At 42.0% G+C, this 24,259-nt stretch overlaps 1 protein-coding gene across 1 annotated transcript in view; it reads left to right on the top strand.

The window, feature by feature from the left end:
* ZSWIM8 (zinc finger SWIM-type containing 8) overlaps positions 1 to 24,259 on the top strand; it is a 73,203-nt gene that overhangs the window by 37,382 nt on the left and 11,562 nt on the right. The window contains exons 4-20 of the mRNA XM_088475527.1: positions 1,473 to 1,645; positions 2,984 to 3,091; positions 3,266 to 3,347; positions 4,183 to 4,303; positions 5,193 to 5,394; positions 7,817 to 7,992; positions 8,438 to 9,479; positions 10,677 to 10,808; positions 12,338 to 12,517; positions 14,759 to 14,942; positions 15,519 to 15,617; positions 18,260 to 18,384; positions 18,786 to 19,020; positions 19,500 to 19,652; positions 20,041 to 20,263; positions 20,359 to 20,648; positions 23,618 to 23,841. Coding sequence (XP_088331653.1) covers positions 1,473 to 1,645; positions 2,984 to 3,091; positions 3,266 to 3,347; positions 4,183 to 4,303; positions 5,193 to 5,394; positions 7,817 to 7,992; positions 8,438 to 9,479; positions 10,677 to 10,808; positions 12,338 to 12,517; positions 14,759 to 14,942; positions 15,519 to 15,617; positions 18,260 to 18,384; positions 18,786 to 19,020; positions 19,500 to 19,652; positions 20,041 to 20,263; positions 20,359 to 20,648; positions 23,618 to 23,841 — 3,749 coding nt within the window. The remainder of the gene's footprint in view (positions 1 to 1,472; positions 1,646 to 2,983; positions 3,092 to 3,265; positions 3,348 to 4,182; positions 4,304 to 5,192; positions 5,395 to 7,816; positions 7,993 to 8,437; positions 9,480 to 10,676; positions 10,809 to 12,337; positions 12,518 to 14,758; positions 14,943 to 15,518; positions 15,618 to 18,259; positions 18,385 to 18,785; positions 19,021 to 19,499; positions 19,653 to 20,040; positions 20,264 to 20,358; positions 20,649 to 23,617; positions 23,842 to 24,259) is intronic.

A 24,259-nucleotide genomic window follows, 5' to 3' on the forward strand; every position in this document is an offset into this window, starting at 1 on the left:
ACTGCAAGCAGAGGCTAAAGCTGCACATACACACACAACGATATAGTAAATGAACGATTTTAGTAAACGATTTTCGTTCATTTTTGCAAGGGAAAAATTAACGACAATCGTTTACTAAAATCGTTCATTCACTAAATGTAATGAACGATTTTTTTTGATCGACAAACGATTTTTGCATATTCCCTTACTGAAAATTGTTGAGTTGGTCAGTCTGACTAAACTACAAACGTGAACGCGCATGAACGATAATCGTTCATCGTTTTAACTCAGAAAGTGAACGATTTTTTCAACGATTGAACGATAAATGATATCGTTATCGATAATCATTCAATAAATCGTTGTGCATGTGTATGCACCTTATGCTGCCCATCAACTAGGCGATTAGACCTAGCGATGGAGCAATAACGATGATCATTATGGCTCCATCGCTTGGTAATCGCCCACAAATCGGGCAGCAAAAGGTTAAAAAACGACCAGCGATGCGCGCGCCCGCTGGTCGTTTTTAACATCAATCATCGCCCGAACATGGCAGTCAATCTGATGACCGCCGTCAGGTTGCCATGTTCTCGGATGATTGATCTGCATACACTGAATGTTCAGTGTATGCACTTGAACCCCGCGGGAGACGACGGTGTCGTAATCATGCCGTCGTCCCCGCATCATGTAATGGATGGGCAGCATAAAGTGTTAAAAAGGCAATGCACCGAGCTGAGTCACTCTCCTCCAACTCTTAGTTATAATTTGTACTTGTATACTTTGTTGATATTAGTGGTTGTTATGACTCCAGGAATAAACTTGGATATCCCCTATTCGGCATCACCAAAAAAATGCAGGTTGTCTAAAGGCCCCTACGCACTAGATGATATCTTGAACAATTTGGCCAATTCCGACGTATCGGAACGTCAAATCATTCATATCGTACACTGTGGTATGCACGAATGCCGACGCGCACTCGAAATAGAATTGGTTTGTCTGCTATAATGTATATAGTGAAAAGAAATAAAAAAAAGTGTAAGTTAGTGTTAATGAACGGTTACAACACTATAATATTCCTGAAAAATATGGCAGGAGGCTAGAGCTTTATGACCTCACTGACGTATTGGCATAGTCGCCCGATCCTTGGTGATGTCTGCTGTAATGCATAGTGCCACACAATGCCAGCTCAGGTCATTGAGAAGAACATACTGCTTTCTTAATTTAATGTTTGTCCCTAACATTTCCAGTTACCAGCTCCCATGCCCAGCTGAAAGCGAATGAATGGCATGAACTGTTCTCTCTGTACAGTAAAATTTTGGTGTGGAATTTCTTCTACAAGAATTGTGGAACAGAAACATTCCTACACCATTTCCACTGTAAAAATAAAGCCAGAGAAACAGAAATAAGAAAAGCCTGTAATTTCACAGAATGTGGCATTTGTATTTTGCGGGTGTGTTTGCATTCTTAAATGACATTAAGTATTTTGCCCTTTACAGGCTTCCACTTGAGCGCCACAGTGGTACCTCCACAAATGCTGTCCCCGAAAGGCGCCTACAATGTGGCTGTGATGTTTGACCGTTGTCGGATCACGTCATGCAGCTGTACCTGCGGAGCTGGAGCCAAGTGGTGCTCTCATGTCGTGGCCCTCTGTCTCTTTAGGATACACAATGTTCGTGGCTTGTAATTAAGGGCGAATCATAGATTCTACACTTGTTCCACCACTAGAATAACGTTTAATATGACCTTAGCCCCCTTGGACAATTGGTAGTTGTACAACAAGATGAAAATTTGAGATTTTAGGTGTATTGTCTATCATTCAAAACTCTTCACTTCATTTGGAATAAACACTCGATGCTGCTTAAAGTGCTGTATAATCTTTATTTCAGTTTATAGAGAGAATCAGCTAAACAGCAGTCTTCTAATCACATCTGGGAGTTGTCTGTGTAATATCTACCATTTTCCTGTTTCTCTGTGATTAGTCCCCAATGAACAGTTCAGCTTCCTGCAGTACATGTAGAAGTGCATCTAGGATCAGACAAGTCACCAGAGACCCTTTTATATGTGTTGCAGGAGAAAGCTGTTTTTATCCCTTAGACTTTTGTGTAGACTAAAATACAATGTAAACCAGCAATATGTTGGCTTTTTTATTTATTTATTTTTGTTATGATCTATTTTTTCTGTGGAAATATTCATTTTAATAGCTAGAAGGTCCCATTACCTTGTCATGTACCTGAAACAGTTTGTCGGTATTGTTTGAGTGTACAATCGCAAGAGACACTTGTTATGATATTCTGTACTGGGGAGGGGGAGGGGGCTTGGACTGCACACCATAATTTAAAACACAGTAAGAGGTGCTACCATGCTGAGACTTGTAGTACAATGCAGGAGACAAAGCACATACAGTAGGCGCACACTCTAGGTACTAAGAATAATGATAGTCAAAATAATCCTGATAAACTCTACAAATGAAATAGAGTATAAGTGAGGTTCTTAGTACAACTTTGGCCAAAATGGTTTGCCCATCCACCACGTCAAGGTGAACCCCATAAGATGGGTCCCTAAGATCCCTAATACTAACACATTATGTTAATTTATCCAGGACTCTCATAGTGCCCATTCTAATGGGTAGACAGTAATGTAGGAACCTGTGCAGATGATTAAGGGCAGATGTTCTGTACTATCTGTCAATAAAGTTGTAGGTAATAACTAGGCCACTCCCATTAGCATTGACACTACAGTGGCTTTGTTAAATAAAGTCACTAAAATAAATATCAGCCAGCCTAATATGTTCTTTCTTCACGTGTTTCCTGGCTAACAGCATAGAAAGTTATATAGTAGAAATAGAAATATACATGGCTTACTTTTAATGTTGCATTAATTCCACACAATTATATGTTTAAATACTTATTGCAGACATGGTATACCAATTGCTGTTTAATATTAAATAAAATCCTATAAGTTCTATGAATCAGGCCTGTACAGAATGTAATTGTGGTATTCTCAATAGGCATCAGCGGTCTGTCTGCGAGCCCCTGTTTCAGAGTCCTTGTCTCGGCTACAGAGAGATCAGCTCCAGAAATTTGCCCAGTATCTCATCAGTGAGCTGCCACAACAGGTGGGTGCACTGTCCTTGGGATATGTCTCCCATATATGTACAGACGATGTATCCTCATTTGTTTTGGGGTGTTGCACTGTAAATGTATCTGTAAGAAGCACTTTAGCATCCCTGACGTTCCTTCTAATCCCTCCCTTTTGCATAATGTTTATAATTGATTTCGTATTGATTCAGATTCTCCCCACTGCTCAACGTCTTCTGGATGAACTGCTTTCTTCACAATCAACTGCCATTAACACAGTGTGCGGAGCCCCAGGTACAATGCATAATGCTGTCTCTCGTCTGCTTTTATTTGCATTTCTGTTGTAAAAGGCTTGTCATTTCATTATCTGTTACATATCTGTGATGGGTATGTGGCAATGCGTTAAGCTGGGTACACACTTCTTCGATTGCAGGCTGATCAGGTAAAACTGTCCCGATCAGCCGTGCAGTCTGTTCCCAGTGTGACCCCCTGTCAGCCGCGTACACACTGTGCAGACATATCACAGTGTGTACAGACTTCTATGGGATTGGGAGGTCGACCCAATAAATATTAAACCGTACATAAGATGTGACCTCCTGATCCCGACCATTGCAGGAGCGTTAAAAGCCGTTTAACGGCTAACACCTATACAATCCAACGGCCGTTCTCTCGATATTGGATGAACGCCCGATGATTGTATAGGTGTGTACCCAGCTTTAGAAATAAAATGAGCTATGGTCTATCTCTCATTATCGGCAGATTGACCGGCATGTTCAGGTGATGATTGATGTCAAAAACGACCAGCGGGAGCGCGCATCGCTGGTCGTTTGACATTTTTATGTCCGATTTGTGAATGATAACGATTTCGTTATCGTTCAATCACTCATTTTAATCGCCTAGTGGATACGCGGCATGAAGCGTATTGCCTCTACGGCAAGTTAAAATTCAACTTTTATTTTTAGATTTCTTAATAAAAACATTTGTAGTAAATAATTGTAGTAATTTGTTTCATACGCAATCTTGTTTTTAGTCATTGAAGAACAGCTGGAGAACTTTGTGCCTTTCTCCTTTCCTCTAGAATTGTATTTCCGCTACATTTCAAACTTTTACTGTAGTTCTTTTGTTCCAGACCCCACAGCAGGACCTTCAGCCTCTGACCAGAGCACCTGGTACTTGGATGAGTCCACTCTGAGTGATAATATAAAGAAGACGCTCCATAAGTTTTGTGGCCCTTCTCCTGTAGTTTTCAGGTATTTTAGCTCTAAATTATATCATAATAAAGTAAACAACATCTTTTGGAAACATTTTAAGTAAAGTTTATTATTATTCTTGACTCATATGGCGCCACGGCAGTGTCATGCTGACTAAAGGAGGGAAGGTATAAAAATTAGAGGAGCCGAATGAGCAGAGAGTAGTGATCCTTTCATTTGGCAGCAAGAAGGTTATTACTGTCTTTAGTGAGGGCAGTTTCTGTAGAGTAGGGGGGATGAGAGACAGACTGAAGTGGTTCATGCAGGGAGTGGGAGGAATGAAAGGTAGTAATGCAGTTGAAGACTTTGGAGGTTAGAGTGTCAGGGTCAAGGGTGGGTTAGCAATTGTTTTGTATGGTTAGAGACATAGAGGTTTATTTACAACCCAACACTTCCGTTTGTGTTTATGTCCGATAAATAAAAGGGCAGTGCGTTCATTAGCCTTGTCTTTAAAGTAACAGCATTGCCCTTTTAAATATCGGGCAAACAGAAGTGTCGGGCTTTACAACCCAGCACTTAGTAAATAAACTCCTTGGTGCATGTTATATGATCTTTAGTGTGGTCTATTAATATTAGGGATGTGCAGGCTCGGATAGGTTCGAGTTTGCATGTTGAGTTCGGATTTTTCCCTCCAAAAAAAACGGAACTCAGAAAGAGGCTAAACGTCATCTTACATGGACGAACATCATCATTCCTGGACAAAAGTCCAGGAATGATGATGTTCGTCCATGTAAGATGACGTTTAGACTCTTTCTGAGTTCCGTTTTTTTGGAGGGAAAAATCCGAACTCAACGTGCAAACTCGAACCTATCCGAGCCTGCACATCCCTAGTTAATATAGAAATCACCGTATTATGTGATCTCATTGCCTCCTTTATTGTCTATGACAGTGATGTAAACAGCATGTACCTCTCATCCACGGAGCCCCCAGCTGCGGCAGAGTGGGCCTGTCTCCTGCGCCCCTTGCGAGGAAGGGAACCGGAAGGTATCTGGAACCTGTTGTCCATTGTTCGGGAGATGTTTAAGAGACGGGACACAAATGCTGCCCCTTTACTAGAGATACTCACTGACCAATGTCTGACTTATGAGCAGGTATGCTATGAGTTAGGGTTTACGTTCTTTCTAAAAAGAAAAAATATATTTTTAAATTCATGTTTCAGTATCAACTAAAAACCTACAGTTACACAGCTTCAAACAACAACTTTGGTATATTTTTCCATTTATCAAATAAAGAGGAGCGATCTTCGTAAGATACAATGGAAGACAAGGTGGTAAGACTGTAGGGAAGCATAATGGTAGGGGGATGGTTAAGTAGAGCTTGTCTAGCTTGAATATTTAGGCGATTTCTCAAATTCCAAGCCACTTTTTATACATCAAGGTGGTTTTCAATATCTTTAATGATAGTTTCCCAATAAGTGATCTTGGGAGACTTCCACCAAATGTACAAAGGTGTGCCCCCGGAGACAAGGGAACATTTTATGAAGTCAAGAACTTGAGGTGCATCTCAAAGACCGAGGTACTTTGGGAACTCGCATGGAAGATTTTCTCCCAATATTTACAGTCTGTTGAGAATAATTCTCTCTGCCAAACACTGATAAAACTGGGAAGGTTGGGATAATAATATGCCAGGAGAGAATTATAGTTAAGTGAGAGAGAATGCTTGAGAGGCTCATTGGAGGAAAATCACACCTCAAAGAGGCGATAACTCTTTACCAAGTACATTATTATATACTGCTAAAGAGTGTATTAAGCGTATAACGTGGCAATATGTACAGAACCGGTCCCAGAGATCTACAAATGGGCACCACTTTCCTTGAACTGCCAAGTGACTGACTGTAGTTAGACCTGCATCTCTCCAATTCCTCATGTTGGCTGTAGAACAAACGGGAGAATTTTTTATTTAATACAGCGAGAGTCAAGAGGGAAGAAATCTGTGTGTTGAAATTCCAACGCCAGGGCTGGGAAACAGTGGTGTGATTGATAGATGCAAAATCCTGTATCCACAGAATAACTGCAATAGGGATGTAAAGAGAGCTCTCTGCTATCAGGGACCATTGTTTCATCTCAACTCGCCTCCACTAAAGTAGCCCCCTTCTCCCCCCCCCCCCCCACCACTGACTCTTTTATCTACAGACAATGTAATCTACTATGTTCTCAGCCTCCTACCTCCCCCCCAGACAGGGATCCTGACAAGGCCCTTGTGCTCTGTGAAAAATGTCAATGGAATTGAATCAGTGTTTGGTGTCTGAAGTAAATCTAGTATTTAAGTCGGGATTGTCATATTACTAATGTTGACTCTGTCCAACCAGGAAAAATTTTAGATCTTTTAACCTACTTAATTTGAGTTTCATTGTATGGAGTAGAGGCTCAAAGTTGTCCTTAAACAGATCCTGAGTCTGCCTCATTAAGTGAACTTCTTCAAAATATTTAGATTGTGAGGAGTGTCACAAGAAGGTAAAAACTTGCTTCAGTCCGAAGACAATGTGCTCAGGAGTTCCGACGTTTAAGGCTGCAAATTTTCAATAGTTTATTTTTAAGTCACCCAAATTTTGGAATTCATTGGATAAATTGGCTAAGGAAACTGTGGGATTAGAGATCATATCCAAAAGGTCATCGGCAAACAGGGCCAATTTATATTCGGCACCACCAGGATTTGCCCTAGTAACCCTGGCTAACACCTCCATGCATAAAATAAGTACAAGACGAGGGACAGGGGGCGAACTCATATTTGTTTAGAGCCAGCATGCCCCTACTGCAGCCCTGGCCAACCTGTGGCTCTCCAGCTGTTGTGAAACTACACATCCCAGCATGCCCTGCCACAGTTTTAGCATTCCATAATAGCAAAACTGAAGCAGTGCATGCTAGGACTTGTAGTTTTACAACAGCTGGAGAGCCACAGGTTGGCCATTCCTGCCCTACTGTATATTTAATTTTTGTAAGTGCGTGACATAACATTCTTTATAGCATACAGATTTTCCAACATTGCTACAGAAATATAGATCAGAAAGCAAACTCCCTTCTGACATGTCGAGTGGGCATATTAATGTGCATATGACACCTCTGTTCACAATTACAATATAAATATGTTCTATATCCGGACCTCGGTGCATATGTATCTAATTCTATTGAGCAAAACATGTGTCCAGTGATTAAAATACTCTTCTCGTTCTCTCCTACTGAAAGCTTCATTACTTTGCCAAGAGCGGGTTTAGTTATTAAGTTCACACTGAATACGGTAATAGCTGGGTCTGCTAATGGTAGCAAATACTACCTTCCCTTGTGGGTTTATTTGGATGTTCATTTTAGTGCTCAATGAGCCATTGAGCATTTGCTTTTTATGCTGCCCAATACGGCCATTCGTGTTAATAGCAAAATATGATGCACTTCATAGAACAGACTTAAGTGCAAAATACATATTCGCTGTCAATTAATAGTAGAATATGTAGAAACAGAGATGCATTTGGTTTTACTATTCAGGTGCACTGTGTCACATGGCTCTGATTTGTGCCTGCAGATAACAGGCTGGTGGTACAATGTGCGCACCTCAGCCTCTCACAGCAGTGCCAGTGGGCATACCGGTCGCAGTAACGGGCAGTCGGAAGTCGCTGCTCACGCTTGTGCCAGCATGTGTGATGAAATGGTCGTCCTCTGGAGGCTGGCCGTTTTAGACCCTACCATCAGTCCTCAAAGGTGAATGGTATTAAGTGTGTCATGTGCCTGCATCTCTGGTTATGCATCAGCTAATCTGTATAGTGTTATAGTACACTTGTGTGTCAATGGGGCAGGGTTGTCTAGTTGTTTGTATCAGTCTCAGTACCAGCATAAGGCCAGTATTCCTCCAACCTCTGCGGTTCCATATTTCTAGTTATTAATGGGAAAAGGCTAAAAGGGTGGAATACGTTTTTTTATATGGAGCTCTCATTATATAAACAGGTGACCTTCAACTGTACAACTTGACTATGATATTGTGAGAATATATGAACTACACATTGTTATTCAATTTAGAGAGTGCTAAAATGTACATTTTATATTAGTTAGCACTTGTATATTTTAATGTTTTTTGCTTATTTATGCTCATTATGGTAATGTTTTTTTATTCTCATACATTCCATTTTGTTTATTTCTTGCATAAAAGACGCCGGGATCTCTGTGCCCAGTTACGTCAGTGGCAGCTAAAAGTGATTGAGAACGTCAAGAGGGGACAGCACAAAAAGTCTCTCGATAAGCTTTTCCAGGGCTTTAAACCAGCGGTGGAGGCATGTTACTTCAACTGGGAGGAGGCTTACCCCATTTCTGGAATCACCTACTGCAGCACTGACAAGAAGAACTCTTTCTGCTGGGTTAAAGCTTTTCAGCAGAGAAGCTGCCGACTACAGTGCACTGAAGCTGTATGTGAAGGTGGACGCGCCCAAGGGCACGAGGGCTGCCTGCATTTCGGAGACAGGTCTCGTTCTTCTTTGCAGGAAATGTCAGTGCGTCCCAAAGAGCTTGTGGGTAAAAGGAAAGTTGCATCTGAAGTTCCTCAAAGAGTACTCAGGCGGCTTTCTACAGAGGGGGGAGAGAAAGCCATATATAAATCAACTGTAAATAAGGCAAAGATACCGGCAAGCAAATGTCTGGCCAGCAAGCACAGTGGCAAGCGTCGTATGAGCAGTGAAGACAGTTCACTAGAGCCTGACATGGCTGAAATGAGCCTTGATGATAGCAGCTTGGCACTTGGAGCTGAAGCCAGTAACACATTCAGCTTCATTGAATCTCCTTTGAGCAGAAGATTTAGGGACAACTTTGAGGATGAAGGAGGTGTGTATTACGCAGAGGGGCTGGAACCTTCCGCCAGCGTTATTGGTCCAGCAGTGCCCAAGCCTGAGGCTGATGCGATTGTGGAAGCGTCGACTGCTCCTGCTAGTGGAGAAGAGGATCCAATCGTTGCAGATGATGATGGTGGAAAAAGTCTGAAGCCAGAAAAAGTGTCAGAGAATGGAGCAGTGGGTGGGGGTAAAGGGGAGAGCAAAGGAGCAGAGGAAGGCGAGAGCCGGGAAAAGGGCGAGGCAGAAGATGACTATCAGGCATACTACTTAAACCCGCAAGAGGCAACCAAGAATGAAGACGAGAAGGCGGAGGAGGAGCAGGATATATTTGCGGGAATAAAACCTCTGGATCAGGAGAACAGGATGGAGGTAATAAACTTACAAATATTAATTGAAGTCTTCTTTTAAGATATATTATCGCTGCTTGTTTAATCTGGTAATGATTGGAAAGATGACTAATGATTTAGGACTCAAAGTATTGATAAAAAAAATAAACCTTTACTACTAGTAGTTTGGACAGAACTCAGTCTGAGATTTCTTTCCAAGCTGAGATATTGGCACCCTGAAAAGTCATCATTTTACAGATATTTTGTTCTGGTTCAGCCTCCTTTTTCATTCATTAAAAAGTAAAAAAAATATATATATATACAGTGAGAGGGGGCATAAGAACAATATTTATGGGAATTCGTAGATTTTTCTAATAACGTCTAATATGTTTATATGGTATTTTTAGTACAATTAGTCTGGGTACTTTAAGTCGCACCCACAGGTGTAAAATAGGCTATAACACTTTGCATATTGGTACACTGAAATCATATCATTGTAGATGCAGGAAGTGGGAAGTTCTTGCACGGTACAAGATGGCAGACTTGTTTTATGTCATCTTATACTTTACATCACAAAACCTGTCCAGTCTCAATAGTTAGTAACTTGCTGTATTCCTAACTGCTGCTTGTTAAGCATTAATCATGGCCCTTTTACATGGTCCCTTGAATGTAGAAACCCACCCTGGATGATTGCACAGTGTATCCAAGTACAATGGAGTTAGTTGGGCACTGGGAGTTTTAGGCAATCTGTGGATGTCATGTCACTGTAATAAATCATTTTTATGGTTGGAGTGTGTATTACTTGGGCACTCCTAGAAATAACTATTACTGCACTTCTTTTTACACCTTTGTGCCTACATGAATTATAACGATCCCATGAGAGAGACAACATAAGGATCAGAAGGTCAGGAAGCTACAGATCATAAATTAGGAAGGGGTTCTCCCTAGCTTGCCTGTGTTGCTGACAGGCTAATGGCAGTACAGTTTCTGTATATCTATAATAAGTGTAGCGTGCCCCAAAATATAAAGGATCTGCTGTTTGTCCAGGAACATGATCTTTTTTAATTAAAGGACTGACCGCTTACCTGTATTTGTGTTGAGAATTCATGCCCCTTATTCTCAATTAATAACGATAGGAGCAATTGATTATTTAATAATTATGTTTTAATTGATATTTAGGAGCAATTTGTGCCTTTTTGTTGTTTTACAGTCAAAAAATCCCTGCCTTTTGTCTTTCTAGGTGCTGTTTGCCTGTGCAGAGGCGCTGTACGCGCATGGATATAGTAGTGAAGCTTGCAGTCTAACTGTGGAGCTAGCCCAGGATCTGTTGGCTAACCCACCGGACCTCAAGGTGGAGCAGCCTCCGACAAAGGTGAGACCAGATACTAAACAACCTCTAGGGTCATATTTAAACTTTACACACCGAGCAATTGTAACCGCAGTGGAAAGCAGAGGTTACAAATGCTTACAGTCTATTTAACAAGTTATCGGTTCTCAGGATGATGGCAACAGATTCATTATCATTAAAAACATGTTCTATTAGTCTGGGGGAGGAAGTTTACCAATGTCGTGCAATAGCGGCCCTTTTGTGATTAAGATATAACATAGGACGATGGGAATATGATTGGAAAGTTCAGTTGGAGAAGAGCCAGCTGCAGAAATTGAATGAAAATCTTATTTCCAAGCCAGTTGGGTGACAGGGCAGTCCATGTTTGTTTCCTATTTTTTTAGTAATATTTCTTTAGCCAGCCAACATCAGAGTTAGTGACTGGAAAAAGGGGTGAGGGATTCTAGGCAAGTGGACACCTCCTCCTCCAAGTGCATTACTTCTACTAAGCTTACTTGCTTTTTGTTTTCTTTATACAGAGTTATGGGTTACATCACATGTCTATACTAAGAGTGTACTGCATGAGTTTAAGCTTCACATCTATGTGTACCTAGTGACTAATGTAAACATTACCTGACTTTTTAGGTTAACATTGATAATTGTGGACTTGTTATTCTTTGGGACATGCGCAGATCAATTTAGGCATCAAGGGAACTAGGCACAATTACAGCACCTCTGACCCGTCGCAAAAAGTCTCGTCGCTCGCAGAATGTTCTCAAGCTGCGTATGCAATCACAGTGACTAATTTATGCACGCCCATGCAACGGTGTTTAAATGGACAGGCACGCCTGCGTTTTCTAACCACTCCCCCGTCACCACCCCGAAACGCTCACGGCCTGTCACTCACTCTGCGATGGATTCCTGTCTGCGTGCGTAATGGCAGTGCAATCGCCACTCATGCGCAGTGCGGTGTATTCGCAGCGGCTAACAATGGCTCGTTCTGCATACGTAGTTTCAATTGCGATCCGTGCTGAATCAAGCCCTAAGTGTGCTAATAGTGCACTAAGTACTGTGTTTAGGATTATTTGTTGCAATGCAATTTGTATAAAGTATCATATATTAATAAACATTGCGACTCTATAAGAGGGACTTGTGCCATGCAGCGTTATGTTTAATATGATGCTTTATACCATTCTTTTGCAGCAAAAAATCCTAATCACTGTACTTGGTACACTATTAGCAAATTAAGACAATAAATTCAGGGAAAAGTGAGTAATCCGGGCATGAAGGAAAAAAGGCAGAGGTCCTGTACTGCCTATGGGTGGCTTGATGTTAGGACAGTTAGATATAAATGATATTTCCCAATGTATGCGTATACAGTATACACACAGCGGACATGTGTTTATAGGGGCCCGGAACCTGGCATTTATCTGTCCTTTATCACATGTAGTGAAAACCATTCCTTATTTAAGTGGTGGATTCTCTGTTATTGAGAACATATGACCACAACATTAATTGCGATGAGACAAGTAAAGATGTTATATTTTACTATTTTATTGACATTTACCACACAGGGTAAAAAGAACAAAGTTTCCACAAGTAAGCAGACATGGATAGCAACAAACACACTGTCCAAAGCGGCTTTTCTCCTGACTGTGCTGAGTGAGCGGCAAGAGTACCATAACCTGGCGTTCTGTATCGGCATGTTCGCCCTGGAACTACAGAGACCTCCGGCCTCCACCAAAGCATTAGAGGTTTGTTTCCTTTCATCTATAATTAGGGGGGATGTTTCTGATCTGACTCTATCCACCCAGGTGATTGGGGATCATACATGTATATGGTATACTAATGCACCATCAGTCACCCCTTATCTGTTGTTGTATATTTACTTGAACTACTTTATACAGAACATTTACTTGAACAACTTTAATGTGGCATATAACCACCCTTACCATACTATCCCATTAACCCGGGACACTCATGGATTACACAGGATCTGTGGCTGGCTGACTTCAAGTCTGCATTTCACCTGGTTTTAATCAGCCATATTCATGTGTGTCCTGAATTAAAGGGATAGTATTGTAAGCCTAAATATAACGGACATAATACTTGTTTAACTGATCTTACTGTGTAATGCTATGGTCCGCACAGTGCAGACTTGTGACTGATACACCCCATGTCCACGGTGGACTGCAATTACTCATTCGTTCCTGGAGGCTAGAACACATAGATTGTTATTATCAGCATAGTGACTATGTGTATTTTCTTCTGAATACATGAATTGTAGTAAGTGTAGGAGCACATGGCAGTATGTGGGTGTTCAGTCTTTTCTGCTGGACAAGTTCGGCGTGAACACTGCAGACATGGGGGCCAAGGGGAAATCCTTCATTCAGTCAGTCACAAAGGAGCACTTCAGCTTGGTAGATGGCCAAGGAATTGAGCTCCTCCTATGCAGAATATACCCTCCAGGTGTCCTCCCAGATGCAATAGGAATGGCGTACAGTACCTGATGCCTCCGGTTACCGTCTGCTATGTATATAGGCACAGCTGAACGGAGGGACATCAGAGGGATGACCAATGCATGGGTGTCATAGATACCTCTCCAAAATATCCCATCACAAGTGAAACTAGCACAAATCCCCCAAATTGTAGTGAATACATGTCATAGGGGGCGATTCAATTGTTTTATCGCACCCGATCTCACGTCTAAAGTGATGGGAAATCAGGGTGAGATATTCAATTGTTTTTGGTAGCCCATGCATATCGCTCATGTCGCGCCCAAATAGACAGGGATTAGCCTCCCTACTTATCACACGTCTGCTCGCCTGTTTAGGGGCCAGCGGGCAGAAATGTGTGCTCCCACCGCCGCGGCTGTATGTGCCCGAACAGAGCAACAATTGAATTGCTCTGTCGGAGGCCCAGCAACATCAGCCGTGGGTGAAAAGGATTGAATTCCCCCCATAGACTCGTATAGTCCGGCAGCATTACTAGAGAGGGGGAAATGGTGAGGCCAAAGAGATTGTGTTACAGCAAATGATGAAGGCATTATCACAACTAAAGGCCCCCATACATCAGCAATCTGAAAACCACAATTGAACAATTTGAAGATTTATTGCCCGATGTTAGGATTTCCCAATCTAGCAATCTGCGCCCATACATTACAGATCTTTTTCAGTGATTTGCAGAACATTTTCAGCAAACACACATCTGCCAATCTTGAACGGCCCATCCTTTTACTAGTAACGGTCTGCAAATCTGCTGATCATGTCCATACACTAGCAATCTACAGCCCCAATCCATCTGTGACATCCAACATGTTGGACAATATGATTAACAATTCCAATCACTTTTTGGTTGCAATCTGCGATCTGTGAAGCCCATACATTGCAGATTTTTATACACATTCATCTGCAAATTGCAGAATTGCCACAATCGATTGCTGATGTATGGGGACCTTAAAACAGCATATGCTGGATTAGATAATGAGTGATCAGACCAAAATAAGAGAGAGGCTGATGCAGTTACACTTGCACGGAACTAGATGCAGATATTCGCTTGTACACATCTATGTGACTGCACCTCCCCCAGCCGTGTACTAGGATAAGATATCTGCCTGAAATCAGATCGTTATCTACATCTGCACAACTCCGCTCCGTACAATTCCGCCCTCGCTAAGCTTTGCCTGTATCTCTTTTCTTGGGCTCCAAAGTGATTAGTGAGGAACTAACTAAGCTGAGAAAAATGATTACAGCATAAGAAACTGTCCCCTTCTCAGACTCATTCAGGCCCTTAGGGATCACTGTGTTAAATTTATAACATTCATTCTGCCTTGTGCATATGGAGTAGGTTTGTCCTATCGTCACCTCTTCTAGGTCTACGAACATGACCAAGAATCCTGTGTTCTCGTTTATGGAGCTACAGCTATGTCTAAGTGTGAACAATGAACCCTAGTTGAAATGCTGGACAAGCACTTACGTATATGTGCTTCTCTCCAGGTAAAGTTGGCATACCAAGAGTCTGAGATTGTGTCCCTTTTAAAGAAGATTCCCTTGGACTCCAATGAAATGAACACCATTCGGGGGCGAGCCAAGGAGCTGCGAGATGGCACTTTGTGCGATTACCGGCCAGTCCTTCCTCTTATGCTGGCCAGTTTTATCTTTGATGTCTTGTGTACTCCAGGTAACTGTGTTTGTAGTAATTGTAGTGTTTCACACTTTTTTTCCTGACTTTGATTATACAATTCACATTACTTGCCCATATCTTGCTCTAGCCATAATTGAATCTGTACCAACTATGTGCAGTACATACAATTTAAATGCACTTAAGACTGACATTTATACTTTACATGGTTTAAATGGTTATTACTGTCTTGTTTTCTGATTTTCTTCCTGATATTGGTGCAAATTATGGGGCATAAGTAGCATTCTTGGCAAGACAGCATAGCTAAACTACTTGTCTGTGTCACTAGCCATTTTACTGTATTCATAGTTACAAAAATAAAAAAATAATTCCATAAAACATATATTTTCTCTGCGACCAACATTCATCTGACGTGGGACTATAGAACAGATTAATCTGAGCTGTGGGGAAAAATAATTCTTCAGGAAATGGCCGGTGAGACAGAGCCGTATATCTGGTGCCCGGCTCGGGATTTCCCAGTGTGGTGAACCCTTCCGGCTGTATATATCTGAGATGACAGTGCAGGTCTGTGTGTGTGTGTAATGCCAGCTGTGTAATTCTCCTCCTCTCTTGCAGTGGTTTCCCCAACAGGTTCCCGGCCTCCAAGCCGTAACCGTAACAACGAGATGCCTGGGGATGAAGAGCTGGGATTTGAAGCAGCTGTTGCTGCATTAGGTCGGTTGTTTATATATGCATTCGCTGTTTCCTTTCGTATCTCATCAATTACATTGCTGATATCTTATAATTGCTAAATATTATGTTGTACGTGAACTGCCCAATCCGTCTACAATAATCTTATGTGTGCTTCATATGTGTTCCACTTAGTTGTATATATTAGGTGCAATGTTTCTCAATGGTTAATGCTAGTTTTTGTGCTTTGCGTGCTTCCAGGTAGACTGTTAGAGAGTTATATGCTTAAAGTCCCAATGCACAATTGTGCTAGGTTATCTAGATGAGACCTCTTTGCATTATTGCAGACCATATAGATAATGTCCAGGCATTGCTACTGCAACCCACAAACTCCATACATCGTCATGTGTTTACCATGCAGCAGCTTCACAACATAACAAAGTGGGTACAACTTAGCGCCTCGGGAGGGACAGTCAGAGAGAGTTTTCAAAACCTCCAGGGAAAGGATAAAATATAATTGTCCCTCTTTCACCCACTTTTTGTTTAGTCTTGTCTAGCCCACAGGCAGAACTGATGCTGATCTCTGCACTCGGGAGCAGTATGGAATTGATATGATGGGTAGTCACCCTGCCTTTCTGCTGCAATGTTATTCACTATACTACATTTCAGCTCGCACTGATCTGTACGCTACTTTCTCAGGGCGGGATCACAGTTACTACGAGAGTACTTTCTGTTAAAGGAAGCTCTTAAGTAGGTGGGAAATAATATATTTTTAACACTTTAGTGATTGTTTTAAAGTAATTACTGTTATCTAAAACTATTAATTGGTCTACAAAATTCCAAGTGAAATTCTTCTTGATAACCTTATTTTCTAAGTTTTATTAAATCAGATTATTGATTGTGTTTTCAGTTGCTCATTAGTGTTGGAATGAAATGGGTGTTTCAGTGGTTTCTAGTACAGGATAGTGTTACCGCGTCATAGGGAAACTCGTGTCCCATTACTTGCTCTGTGTCACTAAGCCAGATATCGCTGTTTCTCCTTGTGTGCCCTGTTCCCATTGATTAAAACAAGGAAACTGCCATCGCTTTGTAATACTGCTGTTATTAAATCATTCAGAAAATATTTTCATGTTTTTCTTGTATTTTACCCTGAATGTTGCGTTTTTACCACTGCTATGTACAGAGAGATTTTCCCATCGGTCACGTGCTTCCTATAAACAGCAATTGCAGAAGAGACACCTGGAGGCTAAAAGCAGTTACTACAGCAAAACAATACAAAGACTCAAAATTGTGCATTCATGAAGTATATAGCATAATGCCAAGTTCAGTTATACTGTATTTAATTTTATACAACATATTTCAAAATCAATCTGGATGGGAGCACGATAAAGTTATTTAGGAAGTGATTGGTATAAATAGATGTGTGTGGAAGCATTTAGATGGGAATAAGGTATTACCGGTACAGATGTGTGTAAGAAATTCTTTCCGAACCCTTCTCTCTTTCCTCACAATAGTTGTGTGCTGCCAAAGCCTAACTCATGCTATAAGCTCTGCTGTATTGTTTATTTCATTCATTTTCATTATTGAGATTGAAACAGCCCTGAAAACGAGGAACTTCTGGCAACAAATTGATCAGTCATTACTAAGCTGCAGGATTGAACCACTGATGCCCTTAGGTTGTGCTGGAGGAGTGTGTGATTACAACGTTTCCCTCTGATACGTTGAAATACTGTACAACCCATTTATCCATTTGCAGTATGTCTAACGTCCTGACCCTCTGTTATTTACCATTGCATCACTAAGTGCATATCTGTGTTATGGATTCCTGGAACCAATTAAGTCTGTGTCCCTCCTATAGCCAGAGCTCTATTGGATTTGTGGTATAAAATAAGGTACACAAGGACAGAGGTCCCAAAGTTTGTTTAGTAGCTGTTACCAAGAGACACTGGGCCACCTAGATGTGAACCTCACAATGTCTCTGTTATCTGCAGTAAATGTGTCCAGGCTCCTGGAGGGAATTTCAGTCCTTTCTAATGGGGGGTATCCACTTAGCGATTTAAACAAGCGATAGCACGATAACTATGTCGTTATCGTGCAATCGCTTGCAAATCACGCATGCATCGGGCATGTTTTGGACGGAAGCGACCTGCGGTGCGCGTACCCGCGGGTCGCTTCCAACATCGCCCGTACATGCAGGTCAACCTGACGATCTTGTCAGGTTCAGCATGTGCGGGGATGAGGGATGTGCCGGGACTGAACGAGTGAACGTTCAGTCTAGGCACATCACTAGCTATACAAACGACAGCACGATTGTAATGTCGCAATCGTGCTCTCGTTTGTATATCGCTAAGTGGATACCCCCCATTAAGAGGACAAATAGCGGCATTGCCATAGCCATCTATCAGATTCTAGCTAACTTGTAACCAGTACATCCATAAACTGCTAGAATATGGTTGCTATGGGCAACACATTCACAATTCCTCTGTAGAAGGTTTGGTAAAGTTCCCCCTTGGTCTTTTACATTCTGTGGTTTCTAGTGCAGTCATTCTACAGCTGGTAGCTCCCAAACCCATGTGGTTATATATTGGCCGGTAGGCAATCTTGTGTTATAGCACTCCGGTGTATATCCATATAAGCATAGTGATATCTGCAGGTTTTAATTTCTTTTTTCTAACACATCTGGACAGGCATGAAGACGACAGTCAGTGAAGCAGAGCATCCTTTACTTTGTGAGGGGACAAGAAGAGAGAAAGGCGATTTGGCCCTAGCTCTAATGATTACCTACAAAGATGATCAGTCTAAGTTAAAAAAGGTATTTAAAAGACAACTAAAAATATGTTTTATATGTTAGAGGGTATAAGGAACCTCTTGTTCCCTTGGTGGTAAGAAAATAAATATTAGTCTGCTGTTTCATAGCCCTCTCCCTTCCCAACTGAATGCTTCCATTGGTGAGACATGGCATGCCTGACTTTAGTGGCTCCAGAACGGAGTTGGTACACTCGCCTGTTATTACATTGTCTTGGATGTGTTCTATAGTGATCTCAGTCAGTTGTAGAAATGTGGTTCCTAATCATAGTGAGACAGTGATAGGGGCACTTATATTAATACATGTTTTCATGACGGATTTTCACTATATTACAGTTTTTGTTTTTATAAGTAAACATTGCACATATGTTAAACCTATATTTGTGTCATTTCCTCACCATTATCCAGATATTGGACAAGCTGTTGGATCGGGAAAGTCAGACTCACAAGCCACAAACGCTGAGCTCCTTCTATTCTTCCAGTAAACCAACGGCAGCCAATCAAAAGTCTCCTTCCAAACATGCCTCACAGTCCACTGCAGCCATATTAGTATCAGGTAGCCCAGCCGCTCACCAGCAGCCAGGTGTGACCACTGGAGTCCATGGCGGGGTAGCCGAGAACTTTCCAGAGAAGAACTCTCAGGGTAACCTACACTTATCGTTGTTGTGCACACTCACCTGTGATGTTACATACGTCTGACAAGTATAAAGCTTCAGTAAACACTTGGGGATCTATGCATTGAGGCAAATATGGAGGAAACAGCAGTATAGTTCCACTCTTCCTCTAAATTCACTTCAATGCCGCCACTTGGCTTGATATTAATGACACCCTCACTTGAGGGGGGTTATGATTTTTTTTTAAATAGTCAACTAAGAACTTTCACGTTGCAAAGTTCTCCAAAACTTAGTTTGAAGATAATTAAGAAATCCCTGTTGATTCTAATCAGGAGAAGTGGAAGAGCAACCATTTTGCTCTTTCAGCGGAAGGCTTTTATATAAACCCCCCTCCCAAAATCATTTGGGAAGATATGATAAATAAGCCTTTGTATGAGAAGTCTTGCATAGTCAGACTGTGGTCTGTGATTAGACAAGGCCTATATTAACATGCTTGTGTGTGTTACAGACAGCTCCCAGAAATCCAGCAATGAAACTGCAGGTGAAGCACAAGTGTACAAACAGGAAGGGAAAGTCCCAAGCCGGCTCGCTCTGGGAAACCGGGGAGGATATAACGGGAGATGTTGGGGTTCACCAGTGCGCCAGAAAAAGAAACATACAGGTAACTGGAATTTAACAATTAGTGTTGACATTTGTGTGACCGTGCACGGTTTTACCCATATCATACATGGTACTGGTGGTACAATTGTTGTAGATGCTTATCACTACTACTGCCAATCTGTGTGTAGCTATCAAATAAAATGGGGATTTTGTTCTTAATTTGATCAAAACATTTAAGATTGCAGCGCAACGTCCGTGTATCACCAATGTGCATTAGCGGTGTTGAAGACCTTTCTGGTTTAAATTTTTTATTTTTTTTGGTCAACACACCTGTTTAATAGGGAAGTACTCTGTCTGGACTATTTATTTAGAGAGCTGACGTTTGTGTTTATCCTTTTCTTTTGTTAATAAAACCCAAACAAAACGAAAACCTTTACTTAATCCCGTAGGAATGGCCAGCATTGATAGCAGCGCCCCAGAGACCACATCAGACAGTTCCCCAACCCTTAGTCGGCGACCATTACGTGGAGGTTGGGGAGCCACTCCTTGGGGACGGGGACAGGATAGTGACAGTATCAGCAGCTCCTCCAGCGATTCGCTAGGATCATCCTCCTCTAGTGGCAGTAGAAGGGTGAATGGTGGAGCCCGGGCCAAGACTGTGGAGGTGGGAAGGTAGGTACATTCATCTGGTTTTATAAAATAAACGGAATTATTTTGAATTTGGTTGAAATTATGTTCCTGTTAATTTTTATCTTGTAATTGTGCAGATACAAAGGCCGTCGTCTGGAGAGCCATGCTCCCCATGTTCCTAATCAACCCTCAGAAGCCGCTGCCCACTTCTATTTTGAACTGGCTAAGACTGTTCTAATTAAGGCAGGGGGGAACAGCAGCACTTCCATTTTTACACATCCATCCTCCAGCGGTGGACACCAAGGGCCCCATCGCAACTTGCACCTTTGTGCCTTTGAAATAGGACTCTACGCCCTGGGCTTACACAACTTTGTGTCACCAAACTGGTTGTCCAGAACCTACTCTTCACACGTCTCCTGGATAACTGGTGAGGATTGCTAATGGGTTGGGGGTTAACATCGTACAGTCTGAATTGATAGCTTGAATTAGAATTTCTGGTCATTCCACTGTAATGCAAGACAGACACCTTTTTCTTTGTTATAGTTGACCCTTTATTTTAGTAACTGAGCCAGACATGTCATGTTTCTTCAGCCCTTAATACAAAACGGAGTTACAGACAAAATGGCCGTCACATGACAAAATGGACAGTAACAGACAGTCACATGACATCAGCAACTGTAATATCACAAACATAACACTACTCCCATTTTATCTTAAAAAAAATAATTTAAGGGACTATGGGCTCGATCCAATTAGGTGCAAGTTTGCAAATGCGAGTTTGTTTCATGAAACTCGCACACTTCGTACTAATGTGTGCTCCCGAGAAACACGCAATCCATTCAGAAATTCCAATTCGCACTACTAACAGCGAGGTTGTGCAAATTTGGTACAAAACGTGAACTGGAAGAAGAGCATAAAAAAGTGGGAAAACCATCCTGGATCCCATAAAATTAACAACTGAGATAGCAGGACGATATAAAAGGCTGATAGCGGCCATAACAAAACTACTGGAGGCTCTTAAAGGGTGTCAAGTGGCATTTTTTAATAATGGTTGAAAAATTATAGGAAGCAAGTGTTTTCCATTAAATTAAAGCCTTTCTAGCATTTTGGGGTACAGCAATATGCCGCTACAGTGATTTTACAGTGTTTGAATACAAGTTTGTAAAAAGTCAGAATAAACACTTTTACCAATCTCCCATCAATACACCACCTACGTACCTGTCCCACATCATTTACACCTCTACGTACCTGTCCCACATCATTTACTCCTCCACATACCTGTCCCACATCATTTACACCTCTACGTAACTGTCCCACATCATTTACTCCTCTACATGCCGGTCCCACGTCATTTACTCCTCCACATACCTGTCCCACATCATTTACTCCTCCACATACCTGTCCCACATCATTTACACCTCCACATACCTGTCCCACATCATTTACTCCTCCACGTACCTGTCCCACATCATTTACTCATCCACATACCTGTCCCACATAATTTACACCTCTACGTACCTGCCCCACATCATTTACTCCTCTACATGCCTGCCCCACATCATTTACACCTCCACATACCTGTCCCACATCATTTACACCTCTACGTACCTGCCCCACATCATTTACTCCTCTACATGCCTGCCCCACATCATTTACACCTCCACATACCTGTCCCACATCATTTACTCCTCTACATGCCTGCCCCACATCATTTACACCTCCACATACCTGTCCTACATCATTTACACCTCTGCATACCGGTCCCACGTAATTTGCACCTCCACGTATCTGTCCCATCATTTACACCTCCACGGATCTGTCCCACGTCATTTGCACCTCCACGCACCTGCCCCACGTAATTTGCACCTCCACGCACCTGCCCCACGTAATTTGCACCTCCTCGCACCTGTCCCACGTCATTTGCACCTCCACGCACCTGTCCCACGTCATTTGCACGTCCATGTACCTGTCCCACAACATTTACACCTCCACGTACCTGTCCCACCTCACTTGCACCTCCACGTACCTGTCCCACATCATTTAACCCTTTAATGAGCTTTTTAGAGAAATTCATCTGAAAACGAATGTCTTTATTGGCCAAATTATTCTAGTTAAACTCCTCCAAGTGCATGAATATTCATTGGGAGGGGTGTGCCAGAGGTTCTGCACTGTGTCCCGACATTTTTACCATAAAATAAAGATATTTTCTCTACCTTTTCTCCTGCTGAGGGGTGCGCACTAAAAAAAGCGAATTTCCTCTGAAAAAGTAATGCTAGTTTAGAATTGGATCGCAACTGAAATTTGCGGTGGGAGTTCTCAGTGAGAGCAGCTCGCACCTAATTGTATTGACCACTATAAGTCTAGTATTTGGGGGTCTCTGCGGGTTCTGACTGGGTGACATCGTTGAGACCCAGGTACAGTCTGGGGTTCTAACACTTCCTCTTTAGAGACAACTGGTAGTTTATCTTCCAAATGCTTTTATGATTCAAAGGGAACATTACTGTACTCTAGAACAGGTTCTGGGGAGACCCTCCCTGTGTTCCTCCATCTCCCTCACTGCCAATGCTTGAGTTGGTTAGGCCAGTTCTTCCACACACAAGGTTAACGACCTACATGGCCCTCGGATTGTTTAATGGACTCAATGATTTGGTATATTTGGCGTCATATCCCCCCCCCCATACACCCTGGGGCAGGGACCAATGCTATAGACAAGCAGTTGTCATGGCTGGTACCCATGTTTGTGGATTAAGAATGGAAACCAGCCATTTGTGTTTCGTTACGAGTGATCTTTTGGCCATACAGGGTCTGGTTAAACTTTTTTTACGCCCTGTACCAGTCTGCGGATCTCCCAATCAGTTTGTGCAGCATTTTTCTCTGATGCTGTCTTAATTGGGTCAGTTTTGATGGGACCCGGAAAAAGTGAATCCCCACATAAATATGAATTTGACGCAATCACTGGGAGGGAGTGCTAACAGGAGGAGGGCAGCAAGAGTAACGGAGATAAAGGTCACGTGGAGGGAGAAGGACATGTTGGGAAGAGATAGGAGATGATGAGAGTAGTCACATGTAGGTGTAAGGACATGGTAGGATTGTGCAGTATGAAGTGTACACATACAGTTTTTTAGAGGATATAATGTGAATTACTTCAGTGATGATAAATAACATGTAGCACAGAGCGTTTCATACAAAAGCTCCTTACATGTCCTGGCTGCACCCAACACATTTACCCAGCGTATAGCAGCAGTGCTCAACATATACCACAGTAATTACTCAGCAAGCTAGCATATATGGTCACTAATGAACCCAAGAATTGATACGGTTGCATAGATGAAGCAGGCCTTTAATGCAGTGTTATGTGTAAGCTGTTCTAATTATCTTCCTGATTTTGGATTCCAGGGCAGGCGATGGAGATTGGCAGTGCAGCGCTAAATATTCTTGTGGAGTGCTGGGATGGGCATCTCACGCCACCTGAAGTGGCCTCTCTGGCAGACAGGGCTTCCAGGGCTAGAGACTCTAACATGGTTCGGGCAGCAGCTGAACTGGCACTAAGCTGCCTCCCTCATGCTCATGCCCTGAACCCTAATGAGATCCAGCGAGCTCTGGTACAGTGCAAGGAGCAGGTACGTATGTGGTTATATGTACAATGGGCATGAAGGACATAAATTCTGCAATAGATTAATATGATATAGCACAGCTTATTAGGTGCCTGTAACTTTAGTGCTCGTTCTGTAGTGAGAATATCATTTATTACTATTATCCCTAATTATTTGGTGCTTTATTGGAATTTTTCGTTAAACAAATGTATGTAAAGCAAAAAAGAAAATACAGAATTCCGCGCTTAAACTATAGTAAGCTCAATGTATACATTGAGTTTACTATAGTTTAAGCGCGGAATTCTGTCTTTTCTTTTTTGCTTTCTTAAATTACAAACATACACAGAGTTTGTACATTCTGCCGCACCACTATAGTGATCACTATTACATATTTTTCTATTGTTTATAAATAGGTACGTGCGCCTGAATCAGGTTTCTTTGCTGT

The sequence above is a fragment of the Taudactylus pleione genome, unplaced genomic scaffold, assembly GCF_031769625.1.
Source record: "Taudactylus pleione unplaced genomic scaffold, aTauple2 ptg000016l, whole genome shotgun sequence".
Taxonomy (NCBI): domain Eukaryota; kingdom Metazoa; phylum Chordata; class Amphibia; order Anura; family Myobatrachidae; genus Taudactylus; species Taudactylus pleione.